The 18,936-nt window shown below is 39.4% G+C and overlaps 1 protein-coding gene across 1 annotated transcript; it reads left to right on the forward strand.

Moving 5' to 3' along the window:
* Positions 1-1,896: 1,896 nt before the first annotated feature.
* On the forward strand, positions 1,897-17,010 carry SFT2D2 (SFT2 domain containing 2). The gene is made up of 9 exons (XM_020784919.3): positions 1,897-2,101; positions 7,294-7,380; positions 8,154-8,239; positions 8,634-8,715; positions 10,965-11,000; positions 11,084-11,142; positions 11,617-11,646; positions 12,961-13,031; positions 14,596-17,010. Exons 1-8 carry the CDS (start codon positions 2,039-2,041, stop codon positions 12,998-13,000), a joined length of 483 nt encoding a protein of 160 aa, XP_020640578.1. The 5' UTR covers positions 1,897-2,038; the 3' UTR covers positions 13,001-13,031; positions 14,596-17,010.
* The last annotated feature ends 1,926 nt before the right edge of the window (positions 17,011-18,936 follow it).

Below are 18,936 nucleotides of genomic sequence, written 5' to 3' on the forward strand. Positions count from 1 at the left end.
TTGACCTGACTGGTGATGCCTCTACAGAATAAGTGTGTTTACCAAGTAGAATGCCTGTGTTGACACCAGAGCCATAGTAACGGGGGGAAAAAACTTTAAGGTAGCCAAGTTCATGCTGTATTTTTAGAATTTCACTGCACACACATTGCATCCACACATGCCTGCTTTTTGTTTTTTCACTGGCTTATTAGTCATAAATGAAACCAGAGCAAAGCTGATGATAGATTTGGAGAGATGAAGAGATGAAATCTGGAGTTCATATCCACAGTAGTATATGAATTCAGTGAAAAGGAAAGAGTCCAAAACAAAGGCTAAGGGATTCCCATAAATATAAAGAAATTAGTTCAAATGTATTGTTTAGTGATCCTTTAATCTTAAAGAAATAAAAAAGGTGATATTAAAGATAATAGAATGGGTGTCTCCCCTACTGTTATCAGCGCATTTACAAATGTAATTTGAGCCCGAGTATAATATTTACGTAATATTTATCATTCATTTTGTTCTACTGGAAAATGGATAGCAGTATCAGACCTGAGAAATGCTGAATCATTGTGCACTATATTTCCTTGATAATTTTCACTGATAACAACACAGTTGTGCTACATAATAGTTTGTCAGCCTGCCATTTTCAATTGTACTTCAGTTGGGGCAGGGGTGCCTTGGGAAGGTGACGATGCTGGTTCAGTGCTAGAAGAAATAATCTGCTTATTTTACAGCATTGCATGTACTGTGTAAAGTATACATGAGAACCAGAAGATTCTCCTCTGTTCTTCTTGAAAGTATGTTCTAATGAAATTGAGCAAGTTTGGACCTTGATGGTTACATTATACCATCCATAGCTCCACTGCCTGCACAATTGTGATGAATGAAAGCTTCATTGCACAACTTCCCCTTGGTTCAGTGAGACTTTTGCAGAAGTGCTGTACCTGTCTCTGCATGCAATAATTAAGGCCTATTCCTAATTTGCGATGGTTGATCATATGAACACCTCACTAAATAAAACTGTATGCTATATTTTCTCTATCAACTTATATCTTTATTCCAGGAGAGAATATTCCTTTAGATTGGCAAACATTGCTTTGAAACCTTGTTGCATTCCACCCCTTCACTGTCTTCACCATAAAATAAGACAAGTGTGTGTGGTGTAGTAGTGGATTGAGTGACGGTCTAAGATTGGGTTCAAATCCCTGTTATGGAAGCTCACTGTGGTGAGGGCAGTACTGGTAAAAACCACTCACATTTCACAATACTTTGAAACCCCCAGTGGAGTCCCCACAAATAATACGGAACATGTAAACTGACAAGGCTTTATCTGTTCTGCTGCACAGATTGAAAGCCCCAAGAGTTTGTTGTATTTACACCTGTGTATTTTGGCTTTCTACAGAGACCAAAAACATATACAGAGTTCTGTAGTGTAAACACTTAAAGACACAGGGAGATGTCTTCCCCATGGGGGAAAATTTCTTTCAAAATATTTTTGGAAGTAAGCACACTCTTCCCAGCTGTGAGTCAGCCACACTTTCTTAGGGCGAGAATAATCGGTCAAAGCAAACACAACACTGCAATCGCTTTTAAACAAAATCATGGCAGAAAAATGTATCTTGAAGGTTTTTTAATCCTTCTCCTCCTCCTCTTAGAGCTGCAAGAGACCCCATGGAGGTATCCTGCAGAATCGAATTCCCAACCTAAACAACTGAACTATTCAGTATTTATCGCTTTTTACTCCTCAAACCTCCCGGAGGGGGGGGGGGGAGAAAGACATCGGCTGTGAAATCTGCCCACGGGTAGGACATCCCGAAAGCCAAGAGCGACTCCCAGGATGATCATCGCCGCCTCCAGCTCCCGAAAAGCTTCGCGCCAGAGCGCGGTGATTGGTTGTCTCTCGAAGGAGCGGGGAGGAGGTTTTGGTACCTGCTGCGCTCCGTTGCGTCTTGGGATTCGTAGTCTCCAAAGGAGCCTTTGGTGTGCGGGAGAGTGGAAGAAGCGGCGTTGCTTTTAGGTGCAGGTCGGCGAGTCAGGAGCGCCGGGGCCGCGCGGCATGGACAAGCTGAAGCGGGTGCTGAGCGGACAGGACGCGGAAGATCCGGGCCCCTTGGCCGAGGTATGCCTCCCGCTACCCCCCTTTCTCTCTCCCTCTCCCTCCTCTAGCGCCACACCTTGCTCCCTTTCCCCGCGGGACGGGCTTCCCTCTCGCATCTCCTCGCCTCCCTGGACGCCTCCCTTGCCAGCCCCGGTGGGGGTGCTCTGCCTGCCTGCCTGCCCGCTCTCCGCCATGTCGGCTTCTTTACCCCCGTTGCCGATCAGTTGTAGCATAAAGTCCAAAATCCACCTTGGGGTGGGGGTGCCGGACGGAGGGGGACAAAGATCGACGGCCACCCTAGGGATCGGAGAGTGTTGTCTTGGGGCCAACACTCCCCCCGACACCAATGTTTGCAGTTGCCAGGAAATAGCAGCGCTATGTTTATTCCCACCCACCCACTCATTCCTCCTCCTTTCGAGGGCTCACAGTCCGCCTCGTACTGTATTTCCTGCCCTAGCCTGCGATCACGGGGAATCTGCTACAGTATCTAACCTGCTATTCAGGGAAGTAAACACAACTTCGCACATATATATGTCTGCATCTCCGCGTTAGGGTGCCGGTGTCAGGTCAGAAAGGCTGAAGCCAGAACAACCTCGTCAGAGCGTTAAGATTTTTTTTTTTTGAGCTAATATTTTTGGTGAGGCTTGCCAGGAGGGATTCAATCATTAGACAACGATCAGATAAGAAGACGTTGACCTTTCCTTCCCCACTTGCTAGTGCCCTGTTGTTACTAACGTGGGTTCCTATCTGTGTCTTGCTTGCCATTTGATTAGCCCCGATCCGCTTTCCAAAGGCCGCTCTGAGCGCGAGCGGGGCAAGGTGGTTAAGATCGGGTTTTAGGCAGAATCCTTGGGAGACCGAAACACCTTTAGCCCGGTGCTGTTTCAGCTGATCCCTTTAACTAGGATTGAAGGAAGTACGAAAAACACACCGCATCACAAAGGAGGAAAGAGGAAGAGAAGGTGTGTAATGATTATTTCCTACCAGAGGCATCCTGGGAAGAATTTGCAAGGTATATGGAGATGGAGAGCAAAATATCAGTGGCATCAAGGCGGTTTAGTGCCTTCTCATGTTTAAGCTGCCAACTTTAATTGGTTTAATGTGTGCATTGGTCATCTAGTGCTTTACTTGATCCATCATTAGAGCCCCTGTTAATTGACAAAGGTCATAAGCAAAAGTGGTTCTAGTTGTTATCTATAGCAGGAATTAGAACAGAAATGTTAAAGGCATGTGTTCCCCCCAATCAAGTGCAATGTCTATAAATTTAGTAAGACAAAATTAATAGACTGTTTGCATATGTATATCACTTGGTTTTAAACAGATAATAATTCTATTTAATACAATGTGAATAATGTGATTTCAGCTAGAGGCTAAATCCCAGGTAGCTTTGTATTAACAAGAGTCTGGGCAGCTGGTTTTTACTCATCTCTGTTGTCTATTTGAGCTGTCAGTATAACCAGTACTGTTTCGAAGAGTGTCCTGAGTCATAGGAGCTGCTTTGGGCAGGGGTTTGGAACTGTGTGTGGATGATTGACCAAAAATATGTCTTGTGTGATCAGACCCACTTCTAATCATCAGAAAACTACAACTGGATACAATCCATAGAAATTAATTGAAAACTGTAACAATGTAACACTCGTAAAGTTATTTTTTTAGGATTTTTAGAATGATGGGCTGTGAGGTTGGAAAAAGTTAGGGATCCTTCATAAACTCTGTCTGATACTATTTTCCCAGGTTATGCTGCTGGTAGCATTTTTAGCCAAATTGGATTTTTGTTTTGTTAATTAGTAATTGAGTTTAGAAGACAAATTATCATTTGAAGTTGTTGTGAATGAAGTTGTTGTTTATTGCATAAGTTGGCAAATAAATTAAAAAGTCAAATGGCTGCTCACTGTACCTTGGCATCAATACCATCTTACTCTGTCTCCACATAACAATGAATAGTGCTCTGCTAAGAAGAAATACATGCTGCCAGGTCAGTTCTGACTTATGGCAAGCTTTTCCGGGGTTTTGTAGGTACTGCGCACTGTACTCAGAAGTGGTTTATGACTCCCTTCTACAGTACTGGAGGTGCCCTGGGGTTCTGTAGCTTGCCCAAGGCTGTACAGGCTAGCTCCCTGAAGTCACAGTGAGGAATTGAATTCCCAACATCTAACTCACAGAGCTGTCCAGGAGCAAACACATTCCTGATATGTTCAACCTGTTTTGTAAACAGAGTTCTCTATTACTGGCTTTGCTGTATGCTGCAATGCCTTAACTAACAGTAGGTAAAAGGAAAGCCTTCTAAAATCTTAAGCCTAATCCACCTTAAAATATATATTAATAAAACATGGTAAAGCCACATTGTTTTTTAAAACAACTCTTTTAAAAGAGGGAATGGGCTCTTCACCTGTTGACAGTTGTACAAACATAATGCTGTGTTGTAGTAGCAATAAATACTTTGCTTGGGAAAGGAATTATAAATTTGTCCGGGGAAAGCATCATATTCCCACAACAGTAACACAGTCTTGAGGGAATATGACGATTAATGTTGTAGTGTAGTGGCTAAGAGGGAAGCAACAAAATCAGGGAGCTGCTATCCTAACGTGATATGTAACTGTAGGGAAACAACTCTTACATTTAGTCTCTCACTTTACAGAATGAGGGTTTGAGGTGTAATAATACCTTATTGACTTAGAAGGATTACAACTAGAAAGACAGCATATAAATTAGACTAGATACATAATGCGCTTTAAACACTTGAAGTTGTTAAACACAAGTGTTAAACCTTAACCTCCTAGGAAATCTTCATTTTTGTTTGTTAATGAGCCTGATAATATGACAAGCAGTAGCCTTAGTTTAGAGTATAAAAGAACTATTTGCCCCCGTCAATGGCTTTATTGAATTTGGTTAAGAAGGATCAATGGGTGAAAGAAAATAAGGATTTAATAGTAATAATGATTATGGCAGCAAGGTTAATTTTTTGCAAGAAAATGGAAAAATGATAAGCAACTCAATTTAGAAGAACTGTATACAGAACTATGGGATATGGCAATTAATGATAAATTGACATGCGATATGAAAATAAGAAGAGGCCTATCAAAAATAATGATTTTAAGAAAATATGGAGTATATTCTTGGAATGTGCATTTCAAAGAGGGAAGGGGTATACACCGAGGGAAGAAACAATGAAGTTCTGGAGAGAAAATGGACTGAATGAAATGTAAAGTATTATTAATGCTAGCCCTGAGGGTGCTGGTGGCACTGGTGTATTATGTAATTGTATTTTACTGTGGTGTTAGGTTTATGTTGTTTAGGTTGGTTGGTTGTTTAATAAATTTATTTTTTTAAAAAAACTATTTGTACCTACAAGTTAAGATTGCTGCCATTACAAAACTGAAGTGATAAGAACCTCTTAAGACATCACTGAATCGAGAGAGGAATCCTTGCTTTACTTTTTTTTTTTAAAAAAAAAATTCTGATATATTTGATGCCCATGAGCCCTTTATTTTATTTTTGCTCTTAAAAATTATTTTTAGATTGTAATGGTAAGATCCTTTCAAGGCAGCATGTAAAGTAAGAGTCTACAAATTGTTTGTGAATTATGGCATTCAGAAACCTTGTGTATATTATCACTATCTCTGTTATTTTGCTCTTGTGATATAAATTGACTATGAATTTGGCAAGCAACTAGCTTGGCATAGCATTTTTCAAGATCTGTTGTTCAGACACTATGTATGTGGTGAATTTAAAGTTCCAAATAGAGTAGTCCTAGAACGAGATGGAATTTTCAGCATGTATACATTGCTGAAACAGCGATGTCTGCGTTGGCTTGGGCATATCGTGAGAATGGCTGATGATCGGATTCCAAAAGTTCTCCTGTATGAAGAATTAGTGCACAGAAAGCGCCTTAGAGGGAGACCACAGCTGTAATACAAGGACATCTGCAAGTGGGATCTGAAGGCCTTAGGAATAGACCTCAACAAATGGGAAACCTTGATGTCTAAGCGTTCAGCCTGGAGGCAGGTGGTGCAGCATGGCCTCTCCCAATTCGAAGAGACATTTGTTCAGCAGGCCAAGGCAAAGAGGCAGTCCTGAACCCAGCCAAATCAGGGAGCTGGACAGGGGACAGACTGTATTTGTCTTCAGTGTGGAAGGGATCGTCACTCTCATATTGGCCTTCTCAGCCACACTAGGCACTGCTACAGAGCACGTTACATTGTCTCTCAAGACTGAAGGGATGCCTAAACTAAGGTGAATTTAACAACCTAATCCATCCTGGGTTGGGTACCTCTGAAAGCTCTGTGAATTACATTTCTTTGAAAGACTCATTTGGAAGGCTAGTAAGAATATGCAAGAATTTGGATGCATCTATTTTTTAAATCCTCTTTCATGCATACCTACAAATCCTATTTTCACTTAGCTTTCTGACAAACATGCAACTGTTGAATTCGTATCACTTTCTGTATTATAAAAGGAGCAAATATTTGCTTGGGTTTGGGATTTTATAACACTGAACAATACCCTGTGTGGTTTGGTAGTCTGAGTGACAAACTGGGACTCAGGAGACCTGGGCCTGAATCCGTGCTCAGTTGTGGAATCAAATATTTGTACATGAGTGGTATGCGGAAAATTCCTGGCATTTTCCTAACTATACTATGTCACAAATAGCTGTCAGAAACATACATGGTCACCTTGTGCATATTAGAGCTTAAACCATTCAAAATTATGGCAGCATTTTTGTTCTGAAAGATGTAATATTCCCTTTGTTCTCCTGGGGAAAACATGGTATAAAATGCACTATAAAAGTGAAACAGAAAATTTAATGTTCATCTACAGCTGAATATAAGAATTATGTTCTGTGAATATTTAAAAGGAACTGGCTCAAAGGTTGCCTTTGGTGATTATCATAGTTGGTAATGTTGATGAAGAAAAACAATTTTTTTAAAAAAGAGACATATCTAAAAGAGTTTGGGAAGCATTAGCTCATAAAATATATCAGATAAATGTTATTGAGTAACATGTAACTGTTTACTTCAGCTGGAAATCAAGTCATACTCTTAGCAAAATGTTTGCTATGTAGAAGTCATTGTGCTGTGTATATTGATTCTCTCATAGTTATATTGCTTGAAAGGAACGGATAACAGCTAGTTTTATGCTGAGTTACACACTGGCACTTATCTTGTAAAATCTTAATGCTGAAATTTTAATACAGGTATTTTAAACTTTTTCAGGTGGTGGATGCATCTTCCTTAAGCTGGAGCACAAGACTGAAAGGCTTCATTGCTTGTTTTGTTATAGGAGTTCTGTGCTCTATTTTGGTAAGACTTTTCTTTCCCCATTTCCTATCAGCTTTCGTGAAATTGAATTTTGATTTCTTGTGAACTTGCAGAGTGCAGTGCAGCCTTTCTGTAGGCCGTGCCACTTAGGTTTTTCCCCGAACAGATTAATATTTTACTCAGTGTATGTAATATACAAAATCTGTGTTTGTGTAGAAATATTTGTGAAGGATAAGGAAGAAACAGAAAGAAATCAGTTCAAAACAAAATAAGCTGCAAGTGGGTGAGTGGATTAAGTGTTAAGGAAGGCATGAACAAGAGAAAGAAGTCAAATAGAATTACGACGCATGTTGCACACATGTTGAGGCATAAGTAAATGAGTTCAGTGGGACTTACTGCTAGGAAAGGAGTCTGGTTGTGAAAGATAAAGAGTAAATTTCAGCTCCTTGAAAGAAATAACATCAGTTACAAATATGATGTATATATTGTTCATTATTCCAGAATTCTGTTCTCCTCCTAGACAATAATCTTGCTTAACAGATCTCAGAGAACTGAATTTTCCCTGTTTAAACCCTCACTTTAAGCTGATATTATTATGTAAATTAGGGTTTATGTTATAAAATCTCATCTTAAAAGATGTTATCAAAAGGCTCAATGCTTCATTAAAGAAAAGAAACAAAAGTTCTTAAGAGACAAGAGAATAGAGAATTTCAAATTTACATTTTTTTAGACATACAAAATTTCTCTACAGAAGGTGTACAGTATGTTTGTTATGGAGTTTTAATTTCAGTTGCTTCCTTTGTTTTCCTTTTCAGGGTACTTGCCTGTTATGGATTCCAGCGAAAGGCATCATCTTGTTTGCTGTATTTTACACGCTAGGAAATATCTCATCCATTGGAAGGTAATTTTTTTCTTCCTTTATAGTGAGTAGCAGAAATTGTGAATGAATAAGCAATTCTTTCTTGAAATGCAGACTACTGTTTGCTTTTACCCTTGACAGTCAAGTCGAAACATTTTAACTGATAGACTAGTTGACAAGAAGCCAGAAGTAATTTGACAATGTCAGCCTAACTCTCCTGTGTCTTATTAATATTAAGTAATTAAGTAATGTTTTTCCTTATTCTCCTAGGAATAACATGCTATCTTATTCTGTGTTATAAGATACATCTTTGGAGCAATATGTGGTGTATGTGACACACCCTTCTAACACAGCTCTTGTCACCTTAAGTGGGACACTCATTGTAGTGTGTTGCTACCTGCAGATTTGCTAAAGCTTTTTCTTCTTCTTTCTACAGCACAATATTTCTTATGGGACCTATGAAGCAATTGAAAAGAATGTTTGAGCCTACCCGTTTAATAGCTACTATTGTTATGCTTGTAAGTATTGAAGATGTTTTGACTTTTGTATTTTTGCTGAGTGAGCTTTCTATTCAGTGTTCTATATCCTGCTGTTTCCTTTGCTTCTCTAATTGGTCCTAGTAGTAAGTAAACATGCAATGAAAACCTGTCTCATCTGTAGGAAGGAGAAAGTTGAACTTACTGTGGACTATAATTTGCCGATACCTCTGCAGGATTAAGGACCAATCATTTCTACTTCCCCACCTCTCTTCTGTTTAATGCTGCCATAGGTATCCAATATTTGTGTGTGTGTGTGTGTGTGTGTGTGTGTATGTGTGAGAGAGAGACAGAGAGAGAGAGAGGGGTTTACAGTAGATTTTCTAGTTCCACAAATGGCCTGTTGCCCCCGGCCCTGAAAAGCCATATGCAAATCCTTGGTGGTTGCTTTTATGCAGTGGTTCCCAACCTTAGGTAACCCATGTGTTTTTGAACTGCAACTCCCAAGAAACCACAGCCAGCGCCGCTGGTAGTGAAGGGTTCTGAGAACTGCACTCCAAGAACCATCTGGGTTACATAAGGTTGGGAACCACTGCTTTAGTATCTACTCAGTACAGCTAAAGCTTCTATTGTGCTAAGCACTCCCCAGCCCCTTTATAAACTGCATTGCATGACATAACTTGTCATTCAAGTTCTTAATAAACAGGTACATATAACCCATCTGTTCCCCCCCCCCCATTGTGACATCTGTCAGTTTTCAACTGCAGCTATTTGTGTTCAGCTGCTTGCAAAAGCAACTCCCTGGCATCCAATTTCCTGCTTGGTTCATGATTCTTGATGTGATACATGCCTCTACCTACACATCATTCTGGGATTTGTAGGTGCCTCTTCCCCATGGAAAGGTTCAGTTGTACAGAGTCTAAATCTCATCAGGAGATGAATTGACCATGACAAGGGGGAGGACTCAAGGTTTAGCACGTTCAAATCATCCTTTCCCTCTCCTGACAAGAGCCCTAGATTGCGGGTGTGACCTGCAGTATGTGTGGGCCCCATGCATGAGACAGGCCCGTGGCATCCATGAACTCAAGACTTACTCTAGTAAGCTGTGCCTCCACATATATCTTGAAATCCTCCAGAAGTAAAAGTGTGGGGGACTTCAACACAGCAGTGAACATGTGTTCTGTCAAGGAGGGAATTTGAGGACACCAACAGCACTTCTGCTCTGTTCTGGTGGTCCAACATGAGGTGAAGACACTCCACATCTGGGCCCAACAGGACAGGAATCCTGCAGATGTTAATGGAGTTCCTATGGACTCCAGCAACACACCCTCCCCCTCCCCCTGCTATGATGCTGGATCAAATATCCTGGGGGGGGCATGGCTGGGAAAGGGCTACACCCCTTCCTCTCCCATGCAGGTTTGAGTTATACATATCAGGTTGGCGTTTTCATCTTCTATCAGATCTAATATTAGTTCAGATTTATTTTGGACAGGTCTGACTTAACAGCGACATGTGTCAATCAGAAGGCTGGCTTATAAAGTTATCTTGATTCTGCCAGCTTAGAGGAGGACCAGAGCACAGGGCAGATATTACACCTCTTGGGCTTGCTATCTTGTAATGGCCTGCCCACCATCCAACGTTGTATCCGTTATATCTCCGTTTTCACCAATATGAGCCTGCTCTCGAGAATCATAGAATAATGGATTTGGAAGGAGCCTATAAGACTCCCTGGAAAAGACCATGATGTTAGGAAAGTGTGAAGGCAAGAGGAGAAGGGGATGACAGAGGATGAGATGGTTGGACAGTGTCACCGAAGTTACCAACATGAATTTGACCCAACTCCGGGAGGCAGTGGAAGACAGGAGGGCCTGGCATGCTCTGGTCCATGGGGTCATGAAGAGTTGGATATGACTAAACGACTAAAGAACAGCAACATAATAAAGCCATCAAGTTCAACCCCCTGCTCAAAAACGTTCTTCATGATGAAATACCAAGCCTTACTTCAACACTCTGCCATCCATCCAGCTGCCCCTGTTATGCCTGGTCTTCAGGGGTCTGTTTAAAGGATGTAATGAGCCTGAGCTGGTGAACTGGTTGACAAGAGATTATCTCAAAACCCCATTGAAACTGTGCTGTGTGTGTTTGATGCATACCTCTGTCTTCTAAAAACTGTTAGTGTTTAGTATGCTCTTTCCCTTGATGGCCTAGTTACAATCATCCCCCACAGACTCCACACTTGAAGGAATAATCTCATGCATACATTAAAATATTTTTCTCCTGTTCTTTTCCAGCTATGTCTTACATTAACTCTGTGTTCAGCTTTCTGGGTAAGTTCTTGAATTTGTGAGACTTAGTACAATGTATATGAATTTTCTTTGCTTGGTTTGTGATGGTATCTTTCTTTTTACAGTGGGAGAATAAGGGACTTGCCCTCATCTTCTGTATTTTGCAGTTTTTTGCATTGACATGGTAAGTAGTGAACCATTTTCTCGTATGCTTTTTCCATAGATATACTAATTGCCAAAAGAAAGCAGTGATTTTTAAAAGCTGGTTTGTATTAATAAAGAAGGGGTTTATTTCTCCACTGCTTGTCAGACACATATTGTAAACCACCTTTACTAAGTACTACCATAATGGACCTATACATTGACTAATATATTTCCTCATTTAAAAATATTAATTTTGGAACATAGTGCTATAGGATTTTGTTCAGACTGAAACTTTTCAGTCTCTGGGTATCATTCCATCACATGTTTTAAAATGTTTTTTCTACCTTAGTACATTCTATACTTTTTTATTATTGCAATTTCATCCATATACATTCTTAATTGACTTACTGTATATACTCAAGTATAAGTCTAGTTTTTCAGCACATTTGGTAATGCGGAGCAAAGCATTAGTTGATTCCTTCAAATTAATGTTTTCATGCCGTTTGTTTTCTAGGTACAGCATTTCATACATACCATTTGCAAGGTAATGTTGACTTCTATCATCTGCTCAAGAAAAAATGTAGTTCATCAAAGAAATAGATAGCTTTCCTCTTTGACTTCCAAGATTTGGAAAAGTTATCTAGCTTCAGTGAAATGCTTGTTCATGTGCTTTAGGTCCAGAAATTACTGCTTAATTAAATGGCTGAAATAATCTTCTAGAGGTACTGAAATGCATCCCTGGTAGGATTGGAATGTCAGTATGTGAGTAACAATGGAAAATCCAGTAATTATATAATGGTTTGTGTTTGTTTTCTAAGATCTGATTGTTTATATAGTGCTATCAGTGCAAATTTGTAGAGTACAAGAAGGCAAGTCCCTGTCTTGTTGGGTTACAATCAGTATCTCAGCAAAAGGAAGACAAATGAAGTAGTAGAGGAATAGATTTGAAAGAGTATGTGTTTATTTTAGATGTGTATACTTAGGGCTCAGTTACAGTAGGGCATGGAGCCTGGGGGGATTATGCCAGAATATCATAGAAATTGTGGTTTTAAGGAGAGATTTGGAGAGAACAAAGTGGCACAAAATAAATGTGTTGGGGGGAAGTTTGTTGTCAGATGTCTTGCCATTAAGAATGGTAAATCTGGCAGGTTGCTAGAGCAAGATGAGTATCCTGTGGCTTGTAGCCTGAAATTATCCAAATGAGCCCCTTCCTGAGCCTCTTTCTCAGAAGCTAGCAAGAAGAAAACCCTTGACTGAAAACAGTGGGTATTCCATTTCTGGTTTTGCTTCCCTCCTCCTACCACAAATAAGGGAATAGGTTAGCCCCAGTGGTTTTCTCACCAGGATTTATTCCTCATTCCTTTTTCTTATTTGGGGAAGGTGAACAAGGAGGACAGCCTGGATAAAGAACCAGGTTGAAAAAAACTCCCACACTTCCACCCATGGCTATGAGGAAGATGTTGTACAGTCCCAATCCAATTTCAGGTCCCCACCTCAGCACTAAAATGGGAGTCTCTTCAAAGATCACCCTATTTTATTGGTCATCTGTCATTTTTCTGCAGATTTTTAAAATCTCTTTTCTCTGTCTTTTAACTGAAAGGTTTTTATTACATATGCTTCCATATGTAAATAAGTGTTACATTGGAGGTTTGACTAATTTTGACTGGTCCGCTTCTGTCTAAAAAAGATTTGGTTTTATAAACTTGTACTGAAATTTGAATTATATGTTGCCTATTGTTTTGGAAGTCTTGAAAAATATCCAAGGAATTCATTAATTGAAAACAAAAATCTTTCAGGTCTTAAATATTTAATAGGATGGGGTCTTTGCTTCATGAGTATTTCTCTCTTTTTCCCACAGGGATGCTGTGAAGAAGTGCTTTGAAGCATGTTTCACATAACAAGCAAGCCACGAGCTATAATTTTACTATGGTAAAATGATTAAATCCTGCATTTTTTTTCCAGCAGTGCATGGGGTGGCTTTTAGTTAAGAACATGCTAGGACTCCATGTATTTCTCTGGCCCACCATAATATCTGGGTTTATATGTGAGAAGCAAAACAAACCTCAAGTACTTTTTAAAAAGGGTTCCAGATGAATTTCTCTGCTACATTGTGAATAAATTGATGTCTCAGTCCTCAGCAGAATTACTGGGAATTCAGTGGAGCTTCTTGATTAAGTGGGATAGCTTAAGGATATTACTAGCCCAGATGTCTTCATTTTGTTCCTTACCTTTTGCCCCTGCCAAGCCTGCATTCTCAAAAGAGGTAATAGTTGTGAAACAAATATTTAAGTACTCATAGCATTGATTGCAATAAAGCCTAAGCACTCTTCTGTAAGCATCTGTCTCTGTTTTTAGAAAGTGTATAGGCTTTTCTTGTAGGCTTCAGTCTGGAGATGTGTCCAAGCAGGAACCACAAATGTAGTTCAACTATATATTAGTGGTTCCCAGCCTTGGGTTGCTGGATGTTCTTGGACTAAAACTCCCAGGAGCTTTCAACACTAGCTGTTCTGGCCAGGATTTTTGGGAACTGTAGTCCAAGAAAATCTGGGAAACCCAAGGTTGGGAAACACTGCTCTAGACCCCCAAGAGCAGCCGGTGTGTATGAGGCCCAGGGGTGGGGTAGGCTCAGGAAAAAAAAGGAGCAGGCACTTACATATGTAAGAGGCCTCTGCATAAAGCATCTTGTGAGGCTGCAATCAGTAGCTTCAAACTACTTACAGAAGTTGTCCCAAGTTTTATACTGTATTTTGAAACCAGAAGCTAAATTACCTAGAGGAATTGGTAATGTAGTGTTCCTTTTGTTTTTCAAAAGGAAAACATATAGGGTATACTGTATTTAGAATCAGTATCCAATAAGGTATAGTGGATACAATAATAGATTAGCACTTAGGAGACCTGAGTTTGATTTCATGACTCTGCCATGGAAACTCCCTGGAGTGAGGAACTAATAAAACCACTCCTTAAATACATCACTTACCTTGAAAGCTGTGTTAGGTTTTATATAAGTCAGTTCTGACTTGATGGCACATAGCAACAACAATGTAGAATCAGCTGTAAGTAGAGATGGGCACAAACCTTGATTCGGAGGTTCATGCCAGTTCATTTCTTCCCCCTGCCTCCCCGGCTGGATTCCCACTCACCAGTCAGCACATGATCCTCTCCTCCTCCTCTTTGGCCATTCGACCAGTCCCCAGTAGGAACACGGGCCTCCCTGCCCCGCCTCCTTGGCTGATTGCCCACTCAGACAAGAAGGCAGGACAGGCAAACCCGTGTCCCTGCCAGGGACTGGTTGAACAGCCAAAGAGGAGGAGGAGAGGAGTGCACCCTCATTGGTGAGCAGGTCGTTGGCCGGGGAGGTGGGGGAAGGGAATGCGAGGCACCTGTGGTGCCATGTGTATGAACTACCGTGAACCTCCAAACTGAGGTTCATGCCCATCTCTATCTATAAGAGGTTTATCTTTATTTTGAAATAATTTTTGCTGCTTTTATGCAGGCTGGCAGGACATGTTTCATCTCCGTAAAAAGAAGTGTCACACTGAGGACTGGAAGACCTGCACAACCATATGATCTGCACACACATGCCTAGGAGCAACCATATCAAGCTTTCTAAGTACTTGTGAACCACACAATGCAAAGCTACCAAATATTATTTTTCCAGGCGTAATGAGCTTTGTGAAATAAGGCCCCAAGATCAACTGAACATTTCTTTCACTTGCTTAACGAAGCCATTGTTTTAACTTGGCCCATAGTTATCTACTTAAATTATACAGTTTTGTTGTTGAAATGGACACTATGGCAATCTCAGAGCTGATGGGAGTTGCAGCTATTGTTTCTGAATTGGATATTGTGATCCATTGGATTTTCTGGTATTTTCTTTTATATATATATATATTCTCAAGAATTTATCTCTTAATGTTTTAAATCTTTTACCGTCTAGAACATTTATTACTACAATCATGTAAGGAAGCTGACTTACTGTTTTCTAACAATGCAGCAGGCATAATACTGTGTCATAGTATTACTGTGATGTTGATAGTAAAGTATTATTAAATGAGCAAAAGTAGCCTCAGTGAGAGTATAACATGAGCATCGTAAAAACAAACTGCTTCAGACTTTGTAAGCAGTTTGTTACATTCCATTATCACCTCTTAAACACAGTTCGGATGTAAAGTAACATCAGTGTTTCTGCCTTAATACTTACATAGCCTGATCAATTATTTCTTCCCTCTTGCTGCTAATTTGTTTGGTCACCCCATTTGTCCTTACTATTGGTGAAATGTGACTTCAGCTTATAGGCAGACCTTAGTCCAAGAACGTGACTGAAAATATGAGAAACTCCTCTCCTCTTTTTTTCTTCACATTTAACTGTACACATGAACATTTGATTTCTGTTCACAGTGGCTACCCTACCTAGCTTATAACTGTGACTTGATGGAAGGACTTGTGCTCTGTTTCATGTGTTAGTTTCTTTACAGGGACGGGATCATGTAATGATCTGAGCAGGCATCCAGACTTTGTATGGCTTTCCTGCATTCTTTTTCTTTGTCCGATTCAAATGTTGTTAAATCGATAGGTGGTTTGTTTGTTGTTTCCTTGTAATGAGGAATTAAGTTACTTTGTATGTGGGCCTGCATGCATACTGGCTGCAAATTGTTTGAGAGTATTTCAAACAAGTCTCTCCCATTGAAATTCTAGCGATTGGGTCATCAGATTATTTTGGGAAATCTAAAAGCTGCAGATGTTCTAAAAAGGGCTGTTAGCAAACGAAATTTCCCACTGTAGTGGTTTGTAGGGCTTATTGTCCACATTCATTATGCCTCCCACTCAGCTCTCTTCCATCTTTTAGAAGTGACTAGTGGAGCATATCTGAGCATAGAAATTTCCCTGAATATCTCAAGCATAGTAGAATTAAGCTAATTTTGTATACACTAGATCCAACATTTAGCTCTAATCTTTTTTACTGGATATTGTCGGCTATTTAGAGCCTAGATGTTTGGGAAGCTTAACTGTACTATACCATGTTGCCATGCAAATAAGTCTAAAGATTAACAAAAACAGACATTTATACACAACAGCTCTGATGTCAATAAACTACAAGAACTAAAACTTGTGAAATTTGTTACTGACAATTCTCAGGCACTTTATAATAAGCAATTAGAGAATGGAAGTCTTTATGTTATCACATATGTAATAAATCAAAATAAAAAGCAGGAATTTCAAGGATCTAATATATTAAATTTAGGGGTTTGTGGCTCAATATATAAAATTTTGCAGAGTACCCTACCTCTTGCAATCTGTAAATGCTCCCTTTCCCCCCATGGTGGTATTGATAGTAATGCATTAGTATTTCTAGAAATGTATGTAATAGTTCTGAAGACATCATGTACATATGTGTGAAGGAATAAGGATGCTGTTAGTGTTTCTGTATGAAATAGTCCATGACCAGCATATGTCTTTAACATAGAAGATCAAAATGACTACTATGAAAATGGAAAGAGTAAATGATGGAAGGTAAATTCTGTCAATGCTACACTAGGATCACTGGTGGAACCTCAAGGCTATTGTAGCATAAATGGTAGAATTCTTTCTGGTCTTGTTTTTCATATTTCACTATTAAAATGATGGAAGAAGCCAAGCAAAGCATTCTGAAAAGTGGAACAGTTCTTCAAGGCCTAGGGACCGGCAACTCTATTGTAGTGCAGTAGTATTTTGTTGGTGAAGAATTATTAGAAGAAGGGACGACTTTTTAGCCTTACATGAGTAGCCTTACATATTTTTCTCAGATACCTGGAGGTTTTTTTTTAATGTCTCAAGGGTTGAGAGGTTAAGTGTAAACCAGTGGGTTTGCTGTCTTTTTTTAAAAGAGCAAAATACTCAATCCTTTTAGGTCTCTCTAAACACCAGCCCAGACACTCGTATTGCCAGCTAGCCTTTTGGGATTGAGGAAATTATTCCTTCAAAGAATTGAAAATCATTTGAATTGCTATTTTGTGACGTGCATGCTATACAGTCACCCCAGTTTTACCCCAGGCAAAATTATTTTTGAGGGAGGGAAGCAGGTGATATTTTAAACAACTTGCAAAACATGTTTGGCCAGAGGGCAACAGTGGGTTAAACATGTGTGCACATGTATAATAGGGTTTCAAGTGCCAGGCTAGTATACTGGAGCAACCTACACGTTTTAAAAAAGAACTTCAGACTTCTTATCCAATGTTCTTCTATGTAGCAATATACTTAAAAATTATTTTCTTCAAAAATCAAATTGTTAGGGTTAGAATAATTAGTGTCCTTGTCCACAGAATGTCACACTGTAGGATCAGTAGTGAACACTTGTATTTAGAACTCTGAGAGACAAACCAGCGATATGGTGACTTTTCTAAAGTAGATAACTTTGTCATATGCACTTAAGATATTCACAGTGATGCTCTCTGTTAGTTTTTCTACTTAAAATCTGTTTACAGTTTGAGAACGCTTCAAGTTTTGAGACTGCTACATTTATATTAAAGATTTTTTAAATTACAGTTTTGCTAAAGGTATTGAAAGTCTTAAAAATGTAGATCCCATACATTGGCTGAAGTCCTGTTCTGTTAGGTTGTTTTGTGTGTGGAAGGCAACATTCAGTAGCTTCCACTTGTGATTTACAAGTCGCAGCTGAATGCACACACTCAAGAATCCTAGCTGTAACTCTTTAATTACCAGCTAGAAGTGACTGAATGTTGCTGATTGCCTTACACATGTGTAACAGAGAAAGTGTAGTGCAGTAAGTTGCAACTTGAGTAGGCCCACTGAATCAGTGGAACTCATAGAGAAGTTTACCCACCAAATCTCTGCTGATTCAATGGGCCTACTCTAGTTGTGAATTACCATGGTAGGCAATAGGATTTCAGCAACTGAATCTTAAATTTTAGCTACTGATCCAATTTGGTGCTCTGGGGTACAGCATTTTTGTATGTTGCAGGAAAGGATTTGTTCACTTTTCTGACTTTCACATTCTGTATTTATATTGTAAGTTTGTAAAAACATGACTCTTGGCAACTTAAGCTAATCATGCAACATTATTTTGTTAAATGCAATCTTTGCCTTAAATTGCAAATAATTCAGTGTCATAGCTTCACAGCCACTTAATTTGAGGTGATCTTTTTGAGATGTCCTTTTCTGGAAAACAAAAAAGTGCCTGCTTATCCAGTGTAATGTAATCACATAAATGGGGAATTTTGTAATACATACTCTGTTTCTTCAATTTGAATTAACATTCCATTTTGTATACTTTCCTTGTTGGCTATTATATCTCTTTGTATGTGGTTGTGTTGTCTGCTTACAAAAATACCTCTTTGAATAGCTCTTCTACTGCACTATCTGTTCTTTAATAAAGCTGGTTTCTCAAACGTGTACAGTATCTCATTCCGTCAATAAAATCATCGTTAGGGAAAATTTCAAGAGTGGTAGAGCTTAATACTGAGGCAGTGAAGTAAACTGGGCAGTATTTTAGACTTCAGTAATATCAATGTATACCATAAGAAGATGTGTGAATTGTTCAGGTTTTCTAACTTTTCCTCATGCATATTTTGTGCTGAGGCTTGGCTTATAAATAGTCCATCTTCTGGACTTGGAATGATTTGTTAGGGTGGAGAAAGAACCCTAGTTCACCACAATATGAAGTTCTACTGAATGCTCTAAGAAAGTAAAATTTGTCACTACAGTATTGGTTTTTAAAAGACATTTTAAAAGGATCTGCAAGTGTGTGGGAACTTGCTGAAAGAAGTGATATTGAGACTGTTGTTTATCCTGCTGTTGGAGAGTAGAAATTAGGATCTTGCAATCCTGTCCTTCAAAC

Source organism: Pogona vitticeps, chromosome 3 (assembly GCF_051106095.1).
Source record: "Pogona vitticeps strain Pit_001003342236 chromosome 3, PviZW2.1, whole genome shotgun sequence".
Taxonomy (NCBI): domain Eukaryota; kingdom Metazoa; phylum Chordata; class Lepidosauria; order Squamata; family Agamidae; genus Pogona; species Pogona vitticeps.